Genomic DNA, 17272 nt, shown 5'->3' with positions numbered 1-17272 from the left:
ACCCCCACTGTCAGTCAGGGGGCACAAAACTTACATGCTGTCTTCTGAGAGACTGTGCTGTCTTATACCACTACCTAGACTGACCAGCAGGGGTCACTGTTTAGCCACAAGACAATCCTCACACCAGCCTCTCCTCTCCTATAATCCCTGGTGGAGAGGACCACTTTGTCCCACTGCTATGGGCTCCTGGTCATTGTCAGCTGATGACACAGTTGGAATTGTACATGGGCCATAGTGCTCAACCTTGCGCTTGCTATGGTAAGTGCTTTTATCGGTTTAGCCACTCAGGAGCCCATGCATTGCTAAATTTCATCCATTGCCTCAATACTCTGTGTTACACTGAAGCTACGACAATGACAGAAGTCACGACACAGTCCTTTTGCCTGCTGTGTCTTACCGTTTGACTCTGAAGGTTCAGCCACTGGATTTTGAGGGAGGGGCGCAGTAGGTGCCTCACGTGGGGGGGTGGCACGGGAGCCCGGAGAGCCGGAGGTAGCGGCGGGGGAACGTGGGAGGGGCTCGGGGGGACCAGCAGCCCGAGGTGGGCTGTCAGGCTGAGACCGAAGCTGGGGGGACAGGGCTGGGAGGGGCTTGGCGGGAGGGAGGCTGGGTAGGGGCGAGCTGGGGGCGAAGCGCTGGGGGGAGGTGGGAGGGGACACCAGGGGAGCGCGGGGCCGCTGAGGGGAGCTGATGGGCCGGAAGGTGGGGCTGGGGTAGCCCGGGCTGGTGGGGGACGTGGAGCGGTAGAAGGGGGAGGTGGGGGTGCGACTGAAGGGAGAGACCATGGTGGGACTGCGGGGGGAGCTGGGAATGTCGGGCTTGTTGAAAATGAAGGCTGTGTCAGTCAAGCTGCGCTGGTACCGACGGAATGGGGGTTTTACTGTGAATAGAGTGTGGGAGAAAGCTTTGCTATCAGAATGGTACAAACATTCACATATCCCCCTATATACATGATAACACTTCATAATATGGTGATTTTATAAATGCTTCATAAGCCATTAATAACTACATTGTACATTAGTAAAAGAAAGCACTGTAGATTACTCCTACAACAGTAGATTTAATAGTAATGACAGTAATGGCCAGGGTTACTAGACTGACTTAATTCCACACAATGTTTGAATGAACACTGTTAATATATAATAACCTAGCAGTAGCTAACACTGTTAGCTTGTATAGAATTTTCTCAAACTGGGCAGCTCTAGCCTGATCCTTAATAACACATTTACTGACACTTATTAATGTTGGACTAAAGATTTTTGAAGCATAGATAACTGCTCCATATTCTATGGTTAGTATGTGAAACTCAGTTATGCTGATGCCTTGGTTTTTATGAATGATCAAGTGATCAAACTCATAGCTGGCACTGGCAGCTGTGGCAACTAATCCCACACATCTAACCAGTACTTCCGCTTTGACTTAACACCTACCCCCGATTTAACCAATGCAAACCCCACCCCCTCCATACAGGACAGTCCTTCTCCTAACCTGTGCGGGGAGAGCCAGGGCTGGTGGGGCTGAGGGTGGACGACGATGACAGCTGCCTGAAGAACTCGCGTGGGTTGGTGGACCGCTGAGACACAAGAGCTGCTGCCTCCTGTTGGTCAGGAGTGGAATTACACCACCGCGATGCACAGTGTTTCCCTCTATAGCTTAGCGATGCTGATAACTGGTATCTCTCTGAGAGCGGTGTGTATTTTCGCGCAGCAGTAGGCGGCATGGTGTTAGAGACAGAGGGGGGGGGACTCACCGCTGCCTTCTCGATAGATTCGCTGCGTCTGAAGCGAGCCCTCATGTCCTCCTCGTGCTCCCTCTGCTGCTGCTCCTGCACGGGACACACACAGGAGAGCAGTGACATCACCACAGATTTCTTCACTCATTCACGCAGATCCCAAGATACACACAGAAACTCCTCACTCATTCACACAGATCCCGAGATACACACAGAATCACCTCACTCATTCACACAGATCCCGAGATACACACAGAATCTCCTCACTCATTCACACAGATCCCAAGATACACAAAGAATCTCCTCACTCATTCACAAACACATCTGTGAGATCCATACAGTCACGTCCCCTTTCATCCCTCACTCACTCTCTCTCTCATTCATGCAATACCATGTTCATCTGTCAAAGCTTCATTCACACATACCGACATGTTCACCATGCCATTCAAACATTTGGTTCATCTTTGCTAATCTTTCACTCATTCACACACGTACCACTGAATTCCTGTCAATCCTGCAGTGATTTACTTTCTCTGTCCTCTTTAATTTATTTTCTTAATAGCATCCTCTATTCCATGCTTGTTCCCTGCCCTCACTCCTTTTCTCCATCTTCCTGTGTTTCACTCACTCAATCATTCTTTCTCACGCACACATTCACTCACTCACTCACTCACTCACCCATTTAGCTCTCTCCTGTTTCCGCACTTCTGCCTCCATCTTGGCCTGCATTCTCCTGAAAGGCAGAGCCAAACACAGACGTGCACCCCTTTGTAATGTCTGAAGCCCTTGATCACAGTCATTAACGCAGTGACAAAATTGAAAATGGTAATTCCCAGGCCTGACACAAACAGCGATTTGCATGGCTGCACTGCCTCAGTCTGCCCATACGAGGGCGCCATTTCACCAGAAATGTTTTTTTTTTTGTCCTCTGTGGGGTTCTTCAGAGCGTAGCATGTTGTGTGCGTGTGAGCTTACGTATGCATACAGTATATCTGTGAGCGCATGTCTATTACTGACCTCTGCTCCTCTATCAGCTGTAGCTTCTCGTTCATCTTCCTGTCCCTCTCCTCTGCCTCTCTGCGCTCCTGTTGTACCCTTTCTCTCTCCCACCGCCTTCTGTCCTCTGTTGCCCGCCGTCGCTCTTCCTCTTTCCTCTCCTCCTCCTCACGCTGGGACACAAAGACACAAGTGGTTGTCATGTGGTGGGCCATATGTTTCAACAGTGACGTCACAATGACATTGCATTGAAAGAACAGTGATTAAAAAAGTATTGCACACTCTTCTTCTCCTGTTACAGGATCCCACACGGTCTGATTCCCACTGGTCTAAGGACAATCTGCCAGTTATAAACATTGCTAATCTATGAATCAGTACATCAGCATTAACGGATGGATCAGCAGGTGGGCACAATCACCTCTGCACGTGCCCAGAAGGACTCTCTGTTGATTCTCCGCATCTCCATGGCAGCATTTGTCTTCCTGTAGTTGGTGCCCTAAAAACAGAGAAGGAAGAAGAGGAGGATGTGAGGGAGTGAATGCTGGCTGTTCTATATGCGTAAAAGTGTTGCCAAGTGTTGCCAACTGCATAAGTGTTGACAATGTCAATATAGAAGCGCACTACATTGTAGAATTGTGTTCTTTGTCTTGCACTGTTTTAAGTAAAACTGCATATGATTGAATATGACTGATTGAAAATCTGAATGATCATCGTGTTCTTCGGCCACACGACGCTGTGCAGGTGATCGCCCCCATGTGGCATAGGTGGGTACTGCGCCGAATGACTCTCACCACTGTGTCCTCCTTGTCCGCAACCCGTGGGGGCCTCCTTGTTCGCTCGGGTGGGGTGCTGACCTTGCTTACGATGGAGATAATTTTCTCCTCGGTCACGTCCTCTGGGGTGCTAGCACTGATGAACACATGTGCTTCCTGAAAGAAAGAAAGAGAAAGAGAGAAAGAGAGAGTGTGTTAAGGGTAAGGGAGGGCATAGAGGGACATTATATTACATTATTGTCATTCAGCAGGCGCTCTTATCCAGAGCGACTTACATACAGTAGGGTACAATTTTATCCGTACATACAGCTGAATATCTACTGAGGCAATTGTGGGTTAAATACCTTGCCCAAGCACCCTAGTGGGGAATCAAACCAGCAACCTTTTGGTTCTGAACCCCGCACCTTACCACTACATCAGACTGCTGTCCAATTATAATAGAGAGTATTGGAGTGGAGATCATAGTGGCCCTCGTGTCAAAGCAGTTTCGATAGCCGGTCCTGCAGGTAAGTACTGATACATGTCACCATTCATTCAGCCACAAGGACCACACCAAGACTTACTGCCATTTTTCATGTGCCAACATTCTTCCCTGGTGCCCAGTGGAGTCTCTCTCTAAACTGAGATGTGCTGGAGCTTAACGAGCCTTCAGTAAAGTGTGAAAATTCACTTTGAGGTATGAAGCTTGACAGTTTCAGACACGCCTTTGCCAGGGCCGGCGGGGGCTGGGGTCAGGGCCACGGCGCGCTCGGCTCATGTTATTGTAGGCGTTGTTGTACACATTCGTCTAATTTATGCTTTAACAGCGCTTACCCTCTGAACCCCTCTGTTTCCCCTCTGGCCTCTTTGATGCACTAAATCTTTTGGCGCGACGCTGCAAACGTCGCCGCACAGATAACATTCTGCTGGGGAATTTGAATTTGAAAAGGGAAAAGAGTGGAGGAAAGAAAGACATTCTGAGGGCCTGTATCCCTCCCTCCCTCCCTCCCTCTCCCTGGCCTCTGTCTCCGTTACCCCCTCCAACAACCACCCACCCCAAAACTCCACGAGTTCTCTGAAACATTCCCCGGTGTGTTACTCTTGGCCGTGCTGTTGTGCAACAGCTTCTGGTAAAAATGGCAGGGAAAATATGCCAAGTTCCAGAAACGCTGCGATGTGCAGCTATGATTTTTGGCCAGGGTGAGGGCTGATGCACTGGTGTTGAGACATGTTCTGCTGTGACACACACTCTGTGGTGTGCCAGGAATGGCCATTCAGTTTCTTGCAAGGCAGAAATGGCTTCCAAGCTCTTGGAAACCATCCACAAAGCACAAAGAATCTGATATTGTATTCTGAAGACCTCACTCTCCTGCATTTAAATCAATTACTACATGTTAATCCCCAGTTAATGGCAAATAATCCCCAAAAGGAGCAGTTTGTTAAAGATTACTGCGGCCAGAGTCTCCAGGGGCAAGATTCAGCGATGGGTGACTTCCTGAGTGACTGGTGCTGTCTGGGAAGGGAGTGACAGCACTCTGAATCAGAGATCACAATGTGGCAAGATGTGACAGCTTCTTTCCCTCTCCCTTGGCTTTGGGACTGAATGGTCACTGTGGACACACAGACGGGCTATGGTGTGTGTGTGTGTGTGTGTGTGTGTGTGTCTGTGTGTATGTGTGTGAGTTAGGGGTGCGTCCTGTCTTAGACCAGTGTTAGGCCCTTCACAGGTAGAGTCCTGGCTGGACTGAAACTCACTGCAGAGGGGTCTGTATTATGTGTCATGTGAGTGTCAGGGAGAGGCCTGGGAGGGGAGGGGAGGGGAGGGAGGGAGGGGAGGGGATGGAGTGTGGGTGAGTGCCTACGTCACATGGCTGTTTGGCAGGGGCTCAGGCCTGGAAGCTGCAGCTTTGCAAGGGATTACCGTGCTCTCCACAGACCCTCCTTTCAGTTTGTGTACAAACGCGCTGCTTTTCCTATCCCTTTCCTCTCATTACCCAATGCCTACCCAAACACACATACATACACATGTGCACCCACACATGCAGACACCCCCCCACACACACACACACACACACACGCACACACACACACACGTGCACACGCACACGTGCATGCACATACACGCGCACGCACGCACACACTCACATGCACACGCTCACAGGAAATCGCCTTTTAATACCTTCCTCATTTGCAAAGCTCGCTCATTTACGAAACACATTGGCCTCTGGCTTTGGGAAGGGCAGTGGAGACCCGTTCTCACCGCTCCCCTCCTCCCCTTCACTCTCAGTGATAATAAGCACCCTGGAGGGAAGGAAGGATAAAACAGCACCTACTGCATGCCTCTCCACAGTATCTCTTATTACTACTTACAGTGCAGCTCCGTTCTCCCCTAGTCTCTGTCTGCTCCAGACGCCCAGACACTTTCTCCATTAGCAAGTGAGACACATTATTACCCCTCCTCTCTGCCACCCCTCCCACGATCCCTCACTTCTGCCTTTGGACCCATTTGGAACCGAACGCAAAAGCACCACATCGAAGCATCATCACCCAGTGTGACCTCCTACCGCTCCCAGCACCCGATCCGGGAGCCGATCCGTAAACACACACTCCCTGCCTGTCAGGTCTTGAAGTGGCTCCCGAGAAAAACACCAATGCGCCGGCTCAGACAAGCCGGCGGACGAGATCGGGACAATCTGGGGGATTTTGATTCCAGAGAGGCGCGTCCAGCTCTAATCCCGGCATTGACGCTGAGTTTGAGAAGCCGGCGGCAGCAGACAAAGAACAGAGATCTGGCTCTTTATCCAGCCAAGGATCCTCCACCCAAAAAAAACGTCAGCGCGCTCGCCCAACATCTGCTGCCTGGACCACAACAGGACCGCGGTAAACGGGACAACTCGGGAGAGAGTGTGAAGCAAGGCTTCAGAGGCTCACTGGCAGAGCAAGTGTGCATGTCGGGACCGTTCCCTGTTGCCCTCCCCATCCAGGCAGTTGGCATTCCATTTGTGCCCGTGTTGAGTAATGCATTTTCATATTACGCCTTCAGGGGGCGCTACATCAAAATAGTCTTTACTGGGCTTGCTGGCAGGTGAAGGCTGGAGGTTCTTACCACTTCAGAGACGCGGCATAACAAAGCTCTGACTTGTCTGTCATACTTAGTGTTCAATATTTAATGGCTCAGATCACATTGACAAAGGGAAAGCTTTCCTATTTTTGGGCTTCGGCACAAGGCCTTTGGTGAAAATAAGAAGTGTTTTCCTTTGGCCCCAAGCATGTACTATATACTGCCTTTCCTTGTAATGCACTAAATTGGCTGGGATTAAAAAGATGATTAACCTTTGAAAGGACTGCCAATACATGGAAAAAAAACACAACACCAGTTGTCATGTAATTACTTGTTAAATAAAACCGTCACTCTTAACATTGAGGTTAATGATGACTTCACCTCCTGCGATTTCTCAGGACCAGTGGAGTGAGGGAGATGGGCGGGTTCCATCAGAGGGAAAAGCTGCGTTCCTTCACGTCACAAAGGAAAAGCCGCGCCCCTTTGAAGCTGCGGTTTTACACACAGGGCTGGGGACCGCTGCGTGTCACACAGCTATTCTTTCTGGCTTAATAATGCACAGATGCCGGTTCGAGACTGGCGCTGTTAAATACAAAACTCCTGTCTGGTTGCTTTAATGACCAGTTTGATGGTCTACCTCAACTATTTTGACCTGGGCGTTTTGGCAATGTTTTCAGCCTGCCGGTGCGTCGGCTCCTCCCACATCGTAACGTGTGCCCAGACAAGCCTTTATCGGCTTCATCTAGCTCCATCTGTCAATGATCAGAGGTATGACGGCCATTAATTACCCAGCATGCACCAGAGTGGGATTGGGCTGACCCCTTAACATGCGTGCACGCATGCACACACACACGTACACACACACATAGACCACACTCTCACACTGTCATTAAGATAGGGTTGGGGTTAGTAAGGGGGGGAGAGAGCGGGGGTCACAAAGGTTCCCAGGCCTTATATTTCATTCAGTGTCCAAAAAGAAAACACAACATAAACATTCCTGGGATGCCGCTGGAGTCGGCCGGGTGATATGCCTTTATTTGGAGAGCTCCGAATAATGCCGCCCGGTAGATACGGGACCAGCCCATAAAAGTCCCATTCAAATGCATGGAAATGTTAGATAAACAGGGGCCGTGTGAGCGCGCTCGGAGAAGCAGACAGACGCAGACAGCGCTCCAGTCTGTCTGCCCAGCACACACAGCTCCTGGTGTCTGCCGGGGGCCTCCGCCTCGCGTGTCACTCAGCCCAGAGATCAGGATCGCCTTGTCGCCCTGTGTAGGAGTCCACCCTGTCGTTTCCTCCAATGTTTTTCAACACGTGAGCAGCGGGGGGTCATTTCCACCCCGGTGCGGCACAACACGGCCGCTCTTGTCTTCAGACAGCTGAGAGGCACCGGGCACAATGGAGCAGCAGCCGGAGGAAGCGGCAGCAACAATCACCCTGGCACCAGCCGGGACGGGCACGGCAGAGACGGAGCGGGGGGGCGGACCGCAGCAGGAAACCCACACAAACACAACTGAATGTGTGTGTGTGTGCGTATGTGTGTGCAAGTGCATGTGCATGTGTGTGGGTGTATGTATGGGCATATGTATGTGTATGTGTGTGTGCCTGTGTGTGTGTATGCGTGCGTGCACACAAAGAGCCCTATAATGCTACTCTGGAACAGGCAATATGCTAGAGATGGTCCTGCTCTGGTGGTGTGAGATGATGTCACTCTGGGCTGAACTTTACATGGAGCAGTGAGTAGCCTGCTTGTGAGGATATATATCTGGGCATTGACTAGGAGAGGGGCAAGGATTTATGACTAATGCATGCTTCTGAACCTTTCAGTGCCATGTCAATGAGCTCCTAGTACAGCGAGGGCTCAGTCTGGATCCACTACTTCATCTTACAGCACACACAACTCATGCCAGAAAGAGGTGCATATTGCAGCATGACAGCCTATCACAGTACAAAGTACAGGCTGTCCCAAGAACAGGGCCTCCTCCTTCCGGAGCACAGCTTTGACAGAGCAGCAGTAAAGCGCAGTCAAAGCCCAGTCAAAAGCACAGAGCCCAGGGAAACGCAGCACAGAGCTCCTGCCAGACATGGTGATGCCAGATGTTCTCATCTCATTTGCATGCTCACTGAGGTGGTGGCCAACACCCTCTGACTGAGACACGCATGCACACGCAGAAACTCACGCAAGCGCACTCACACACCAACACGTGCGCGCATGCGCGCACACACAAACACACACACACACACACACACACACACACACAGGCCTTGACGGGACACAGTACACAATGGTAAGAGACAACACGTTCTGTCATTTATTATGCTTTTGCCTCTCCAGAGCTATCAGCCAATAAAGGCCGATTGTCCTCCACCTGCAGCCCGGGGAGGAACAGCACAACAGCCGCACAGGCACGGGCACGGCCACCCCCCCACCCCCCACCACCCCATGCCTCACGCTGACAACTGCGACTGCAAGGCCGTGCCAATGCGGTGAGCGTTCGCTGACGGACGAATAGGAAGAGGAGAAGTGGCCCACAGAGACAGAGGAATTCCTCCGCAAACAGCGCGAGCCGAGCAGAGAGGGAACACATTATTCCCTGCTTTACCCGTGGGCCTCCTGAACACTTCCAAATGTTGGAGCCGCAGCAGGGCCAGGCTTACTCTGCGCTGCAGCAGCTCCAGCCTTGATGTGCTCTGTTCTCAAAATGTCATATTTATCGCTGAGGAGGTGCAAAAGAGATGCACGCTATGATCAAAGGCATTGAGGAAGGGTTGGGGGGATGATAGATGCAGAATTAAACGCAGAGCTAAATGCCTTGATATGTCAGATAATTCTTTAAAATATAGACAAACGTCTTGTCAGCTACATACACATCTGAGAAGCAGATGTGGCTGCAACTGTAAAAAAAAAAAACAGCTGGAGGTAACAAAGGTATTGGCTAAATTTTTCATGCACGGAGCCGATATAATGCTGATCATTAATGCTGACAATTTACGGACAAATAGGGCCATTCTATACCAAGGAAGGGGTGGCAGTATAGCCTAGAGGTAAGTAGCAGGGCTCCTAACTGAAAGGTTGCTGGTTCAAATGCTGCTGTACGCTTGGGCAAGGTAATTAACCTAGAATTTCTCCAGTAAATGTCCAACTGTATAAATAGATAACATGTATAAATTGTAAGTTGCTCTGGATAAGAAAATGACAATAATGTAATTTTAATGTAATGTGAAGATGAGAGCACAGACAGGTGACAGAGGACAGGTGACAGAAGTGACATAGTGACTCACCTTGAAGAAGGCCTTGATGGCAGGGATGTGGCTGGCACACTCCTTCCTGCGGTGCTCAGCAACCTCCTCCCCAACCTGCAGACAGCACAATGACATGCTTTGCAGGGGTATCCTGACAAAACAAATTGGCCAAATGGGCCAGTTGGATGCAAGATATCACTATCAATCCACTTCGTTAACTTTGACAACAGTAACTTCAATCCTGACAAATTCAGACTTCATCCTGCTTTTATTACACAAACTGTTGTACAAATACCCCTCCCGGACAGACCATTTACAGGAATCCCAAACCAAAGTTTGCCAGCAACAACTCATTTCTGACAGCTGTGATTTCTGCGCTGTGTGCCTGTATGAAAGCTGCATAGCTCCATTGCGTAACTCGTCCGTGTCTTGGTCCATTACCGTTGATTGGATTTCCACCCTTTCAAGATAGAAATCACCCAGCAACCAAACAGAAATCAAAGCAAGCTGGGCGATTGTGTGAGCACTTTGATGTGGAAGCCGTGTTTGCAATGAGACACATTCGCTATTAAGTAACATGTAAACTCAGTAAATGCATCTCCTGTTTGAGGTGAGGAAAGCGTGCAGTGTCTGAGATGACAGAGACCTATAGATTAAGACTGGGACTATCAGATTAACAAATACGTTTTATGTGCATCCCTGTCAGCGTTCACCTGAGTTTCCAAGCGTTTCTCAGCTGCCTTTCCCCAGGGTCAGGTAATAGTTTCCCATTTTTCCCCAGTTAGCCTGCGTTTTGCTTTCAGTTTTTGATTCTTTCTGGAAATCCACTCTCCTACTTTTAAAGCGCTTTGTGACAATCTGAACTGCAAATGTAGAAAGTGCACTATAACACAATCAACGACTCGACTTAAACTGTAAGCTACTCGAATGGGCAGCTGCAGTGGTGCCACCGGGACAAAGGGAACAATTAAACAGGATCACAGGACATCAAATGCGCTGACGTGCTCTTAGAAGACGCCTCTCGATGCTGACTCATTCCCATCAACCACCACTTCAGCACTGACACAATCATAAAATGAGGACATTTTCTCATAAACGCGCAAATATTTCCAGTAAGAAAACATAATGACCCCGTTCCACATGAATGTGTAAGCCGCCTTCTGAAATCATAGCTTGTCTTCTGGGGACAAGCATCTTTTATGTAGGTACGTCATAATCACAGTGATTACCACCACCGGAGGACTTCAGTGCCATTTCGCTGTAACGTGATCTTTGTACATTCCAATACTATGTTCCAGATTTCTGGTATGGGGGACGTCGAGGTCGCGTGCTGAAGAATCCATTGCATTTTGTTGTCACGCGGTCTAGATTATGAGGTGAGGTCACTAGAATGGCTGTCAAAAGTTAACCATTTAAGTGCATGCACGCACGTGTGTGCGTGTATGTGTCTATGTCGGCACGCGAGTGTGTGTATGTGTGCGTGCTTGTGTGCGTGTTTGCATGTGTATGTGTATATGTATATGTACGTGCATGTGTGTGAGAGGCACACAGGAAGTGTCTAAGTACGGGAGTTGGCGGGTCACTGCCCATCCCCCTTCTCCCCTGCCTCCCTGCCTCAGTGGCTACAGATGCGACCTCTGACCCCCCCCACACAACATTCCGAGGAGTTGTCATGGAAACCGGAACCGAGAGGCGCTGGGAACATTCCCAGCATCCCTCCACAGCCTGAGTCTGAGGCCGCAGCTAAGAGCTGTCTGGAGTTCAAAGCCCTTTGAGGAACACGTCTCGTAATGGAACATATCCACAGAAACCCTGTAGTAAGTGATTCCTGAACACGCTGTTCTCGAAAGCAACCCACAACACTTCCATCCAGTGAAAACCTTCCATTTAGGCATTTACCAAAACAAAACGCTTAAAGGCCTACTACAACAGACCGTTTATCATGACGGAGAAAACATACCCCATGTTTGTTCCTGGTTTGACAAAGGAATTCCGGTCTTTATTTACAATGTAAAACTAAAGAGCTCTAGCAATGGGAACTTGAGGCCCAATAGTAGAAGAGCAAAAGTTCAATGTGAAACAAAGAGTCTGATATTTTTGGCATAAGTTACACAGTATCCCTGCTCCTGGATTCTCATTACAAGATGCGCACAATACGAGAGATAGCGATGCTGCCCCAATAATCACACACGGCTAGCTGGCTCACCCAGTTGATCATCACTATACGGCGCTGTCCTGGTCCCTGCGTGGTCAAACGGCATAGCCCGTACAGCGGCCTGCTGGCATGGAACTTCCCCGCCAATTCTGACAGGCCTCCCACTGTGCAGTTAGAGGGGGTCAGTACAAGGCAAAGGATGGAGGAGAGAGGGAAACAGTTGAAGGATGTGGGAGGAGGAGAGAAAATGGGTGACAAAAAAGCCCAGACAGAAAGAAACAGTTTATAATGATTAGGTGATACATCTTTCACAAAAATCACAGGATTGAAGATGTTATGGGCTTATGCTGGGTTTTCATTTGCAGTTCAAATCCCATAAATTAAAGGAGTAGGCATAATGAGCAGGGTTGGAGTTGAGTGGCTGATCTTAAGAACTGCCTGTGATATTCTAAACAGACAACATCCACTCACTACCTGAGAAATCTGGAGGGACCCAGGGTCTGACAGTACTGCATGGTTTGTTCTCTGAATGGCCAGGGTGGGAATATCAGGAGGTGAGAGAAAGGGGACATATGGGGGCAGTATACAACTTTTACTGAACAGAATCTGCTGGTCTGTGTAGGAACCCAGGGGACTTTACCTCCTGAATCAGACAGCTTGAGGTTGTTGGTGGCCCCATCATATGTAAACAGCGCCCTGGGAAAAAGACAGAGAAACAGAGTCAGAGTCAGGTAACTGCAAACATTTGCGGTAACCTACACCACAACACAATCTGTGTAAGCAGAAGACCTCAACCTCAGGCTCACCGCAGAACCAGAAACATGAGCCAGCCGTTTTAGAGAGTTGGACTTGTAAATCTTATTCAACAGCAGTCACTGATGATGATGCTATTGTGAAACACAATGCTCGTTCGGGGGGGGTTTGTTTGGCTCCGGCATGCCGATCCCCTACTGCAGATCAAGATCGCACAAAATATACTCCTGGAATATCTGCAGTTCACCGCTTCCTCAATGAATCTCGTCCTGCATCTCCAGCCCCACCTCCATGCATCGATGCAATATTCACCCCAGGAATGCACCGTGTGGGCAGCAGTGTGCACCGTGTGCTGAACCTCTCCCCACATCAAATGCCACTTTTCCAAACATTTGCTATATTGTGCATCACTGCTGACTGCAGGCCCCTCCGGGCAGTGGATGTGCCACATGTTTCCACAGGCAAACCCTTTTAAACTATACAGTGCCTGCCTTTCTGTCAGTCTTTCATTTTATCTGCTGGAGCTACAGCAGAGGCTGGGCTGTGAGGCACAACTAATGTTTCTCATAGAGACGTATTATCTCAAAAGCGCTCAGTTGTGTGGGCTGCTCCTTGTCAAGGACCAAGATAAAGACAATTAATATCCTTTTTTTTTTTCTCCTGATTGAGCTGTGCTTCATGTGGAGTATTTTGCACTCCGGGGGCCGTGGAGCTGAACCTGTCTGACTGCTTGCGAGAGCCAATTTCAAGTCGCAGCTAGCACCCCTCTCGCGGCTCTGTTCCAACGCGACTGACAACGCCGACCACGGCCTTTTATTCTCCGCAGAGCTGCGGATCCGACAAATGATCTCTTTTCATTAAGAGCAGAGCGTGTCCCGGGTTCTGGCCACCATCTTACGGGGAGCAGCACAATGACAGGAGCTTTTTCCTGTGAAGGGCGAGACCGACTGACTGACAGAAGCAATAGGGTAACACTGCACCTCAGAAAACACTGACAGAAAAGTGTGGTGCTCAACCATGACAAGACAAATATATGAGAAAAGGGAAACACAAACATTACCAGATATTGTAGGTCTATGGTCTATGGTGGCAGTGCATAAGCACTCAAAAGGAGGGAGCAAAAAGTCCAATTATCAGTGGCCAAAAAGCATGCTCAGGACGTTTTTCAAAGCAATACAGATGAAGCTCAAAAACAGCTAACATTTTAAAGTCACATGTTCCTTGATGGAGCAAGACTCATGTCCACTCTGCGCATTAATACCCCAGTTTTCAGCATGAGCAGCTAGAAAAATACTACTAAATCTTTCGCTTTATTATGGAAGGCATTGCAAGAGACATGCGCCTTTACACATACACGTCATCCCAGCATGACAAGAAACACCCGTGCCTGTTTGCAAGGCAGCAGCTGCACACATCTGTAACAGCCTCCCTGAGCTGATCGCCCAGGACACCCTTCCTAAAGACTGTCACAGATCACCTTTGACGACCGATATGGTAGACCACTATACCACAGGTTTTGTCTTTCAGCTGACTTTCAGAACAGACAGTAATTGCCACACAGAGAGGCAGTATTGGGGAAAGATGTTCCCTTACTCTCCCGATCCTTTCAACACAGGGAATGTTTCTGGAGCAAAACATATGGCAAAGTATAGGCCCTATAAATGCTACTAGATGTGCATTCCTCTGACCAACACAGGAAACAGTGCCTTCATTTCACTATTTCCCCTGCACACATGCAATGCACAACTACTCCATCTTTCTTCCAACATTAACACCATAAAATACAACTCCTTCCAATCTGATGGCATAGCTTACAGTGAATGCTGTTACTATCCCAATGCGTGAGCTCCCCTGCACTATAATTCTGTGATATTATATGATACTTGTGACGCCCCCTCCCTTCCCCAATCCCCTAATGCCTCTGGGTGGAGACAGACGTGCATGCACTGGCTCGTACTGCCGACAGAACATGAAGGCCCTCCGCCGAGGAGCACTGTAAATGATTTGCATGGGGCTGTACCAACTGCAGTGCAGCAGGGGTGGTTCATATCCAGGAACTTGTAAATCTGTCACCTTCCCGGCTCTTTATGGCTGGCTGGCGTGCGTGCCGCTAATGGTTGACCGGAGCGCTCATAAACACAGGAGAGGGAAAGTGAGAAAGTGCCTCGGAGTTAATCATCACACAGGCGAACGATGGCCCGACCGGCTGGTACGCCCCCCGCCCCCCCCACCCAAAAGCTCTCTGCTTCCCCCCTCTCCCTGAGCTAATCCAAATGTCATCATTCACACATCAGATAATTGGTTATTAATGAAACTCGAGGTGAGTTCATTCGTGCCCCAAGGCCGAGCCCCACTTTCAAAAAGCAGTCAGTTTACAGGCAAATGTGCTGGGAAGTGTGCTAAGTCGAGGGGTGCAGCTTTTCAAAAGGAGCCGTGCTTCTGGGATGGCGCCTGCACGAGAACATGCAGTAACATAAGAAAGTATGTGGTAAACATTTGCACCACGCCTGAGAGCTGATAAGCATCTTCAGCAATGGGTGGAACAAGGTGTGCCAACAGAGGCCCACAGTGGAAACAGAGCTGGGTGGAAAGGTAGCTGTGGTCACTTTGCGCCACACCAGCTTTCACCACTGATGCTACCAGCACATTACAGAAATAACAAGCCTGTCTGGCTGGGACACCTAAGACCCCCCCCCCCCCCCCCCAAATCAGCACTCCCCATGTAGTGACACAAATCAGGACACAACAAATATGGATGGACTCTGTTATTATGTCTTTCAGCTGGCAAGCCAACCCTTTATTTCGCTAAATTAGAGGATTATTGTAACACAATTGGGCCGTGTTTTTTTTTCCTTTAAGGAAAGGGAATGAATAATGGACCGTCCAAACAGTGTGTAATTAAGACACAATGCCATCTTTGTGCTCCCGGGCTGCCAGTGAACTAACTGTCATCCCCCTGTAGCCTTGTAAAGCCGAGGCATGGCTACACCCTAATAACAGGCCCATCTAATTAACCCCATTAGGTCTCCTGGGACTCAGAGCTGACGTTTGGCCCTCCTCCGTGTTTACACTAGCTTTTTTTTCCGGAGCTGACCCCTCGGTCCGTGGTACGCTGACCTGTCTGTCGTCGATATATCCACGTAGGAGGCGTTTCTGAGCTATGCATGGTGAGGGTCACGTTCTGAGGCACCAAAGCCCGGGTCAAGGCCCGCAGATGACCCCCAATGCAGGACTGACATTGCCACACGCGGTCAACATGAACAGACCTGTCATTACAGGCCACATAGGGCCTTGTGTCTGAATAAGTTATAAGTAGTTTACCTTACAATTATAAATTAATATGTGTATGTCAGTGGACTTCGGAATTGAGCTGAAGTGCTCTGGAAAAAGTCAGTGTTATTTGAAAATGAGACTTAGGAAAAGTGTTTAGTTGTTATTGTTACATAGCAAAACACAAGGGAATTGTTCTGTTTAATGTTAATGTGTAAATGGTTGTCATGTCTACAGTCATACTGTTATTATTTCATTGAACTGTGTTCCTTGCCTTGTAACATAATAGGCCTAATAGTCTGTAACATCAGGACAACCTTCCAGTTACTCATAAAGTAGTTATAAGCTAGAGAATCCCTGTTTTGCTTAAAGCAATCGAGAGATTCAAATATCAAGACAGACTTTGTGCAGACTTGGAGGCCTAACATGACACAACACAATGTGTACGTGTTGTGTTTTTAGCTTTGTCTCCTGTAATCATTTTTATCACAGGTCTGATTTTTCAAAACAACTTCCTTTTCACTTTCACTTCCCATCTTCCTCTCTTCTGACCTCCTCCTCTCTCTCTGCTCTCCTCCTCTCTCTGTCTCCCTCTATCTTCTTCTTTCCTCCTCACTCTGTCTCCCTCATCCCCACTCCTCCATGCTGTCTCTTCCTCCATCCCACTTTCTCTTCTCTCTCCGTCTCCTTCTCTCTCTCTCACTCTCTGTCCTGAAACCCAGGTCATTCGGGTCATGGGGACCTTGCGGAAGTTCTCTGATTGCTCCAGAGATCGCTGACTCAGTGGCGTTGAGCTGGCCTGATCCTCAGGGTCTTTCTCCTAATCCACCCTCAGCCATAAAGAAAAGCACCCAGACCAGCGTCACGAGCATTCCTGGGACCAGTCCCCGCCAGGGGATAGGTCAGAAGAGAGTTCAAAGGTCGCGACAGCGGGCTAAAGGGGGCAATGCCTGCGTCTGTCTAATCTTCCTCCCGTTTGAGCTTCGCCCCATGACAAGGATGCTTTTTTTAATCTGCGCAAACCTCCAGGGTGCCGCGTGGGCACCGGTTTTAATCCCACCCGCTCCCAGCGCGTGTGGCTCCCCTCCTCTCTCCCCAACCCTTTGGGCATGGAGTCTGACCTGCCTGTGAGGCCGCGGGTCATCCAATGGTCACTTCTTCCTAGAGTCATTCGTGATGAATGTCTGTTGATTCAGGCCACGGTGCTGTTGTGTTTGTTAGGCCGGGTCCCAGAATCCGCGGGTTAGCACTGCTGTATCGTGTCGATGCTCAGCGAGCGTGACATTCCCCATTTGTCATTTCGTTGGATT

General features: G+C 49.2%; 1 protein-coding gene across 1 annotated transcript in view; it reads right to left on the bottom strand.

The window, feature by feature from the left end:
- LOC118776463 (drebrin-like protein) overlaps nucleotides 1-17272 on the bottom strand; it is a 39196-nt gene that overhangs the window by 5104 nt on the left and 16820 nt on the right. The window contains exons 2-11 of the mRNA XM_036526822.1: nucleotides 12580-12635; nucleotides 11991-12103; nucleotides 9824-9898; nucleotides 3520-3657; nucleotides 3147-3224; nucleotides 2750-2901; nucleotides 2411-2465; nucleotides 1751-1825; nucleotides 1489-1597; nucleotides 398-880 (exon numbers count right to left, since the gene is read on the bottom strand). Coding sequence (XP_036382715.1) covers nucleotides 398-880; nucleotides 1489-1597; nucleotides 1751-1825; nucleotides 2411-2465; nucleotides 2750-2901; nucleotides 3147-3224; nucleotides 3520-3657; nucleotides 9824-9898; nucleotides 11991-12103; nucleotides 12580-12635 — 1334 coding nt within the window. The remainder of the gene's footprint in view (nucleotides 1-397; nucleotides 881-1488; nucleotides 1598-1750; nucleotides 1826-2410; nucleotides 2466-2749; nucleotides 2902-3146; nucleotides 3225-3519; nucleotides 3658-9823; nucleotides 9899-11990; nucleotides 12104-12579; nucleotides 12636-17272) is intronic.

This window comes from Megalops cyprinoides, chromosome 4 (genome assembly GCF_013368585.1).
Source record: "Megalops cyprinoides isolate fMegCyp1 chromosome 4, fMegCyp1.pri, whole genome shotgun sequence".
In the NCBI taxonomy this organism is placed as follows: domain Eukaryota; kingdom Metazoa; phylum Chordata; class Actinopteri; order Elopiformes; family Megalopidae; genus Megalops; species Megalops cyprinoides.
Note: the sequence above shows the minus strand (reverse complement) of the source record. Positions and strands in the feature narration are given on the sequence as shown.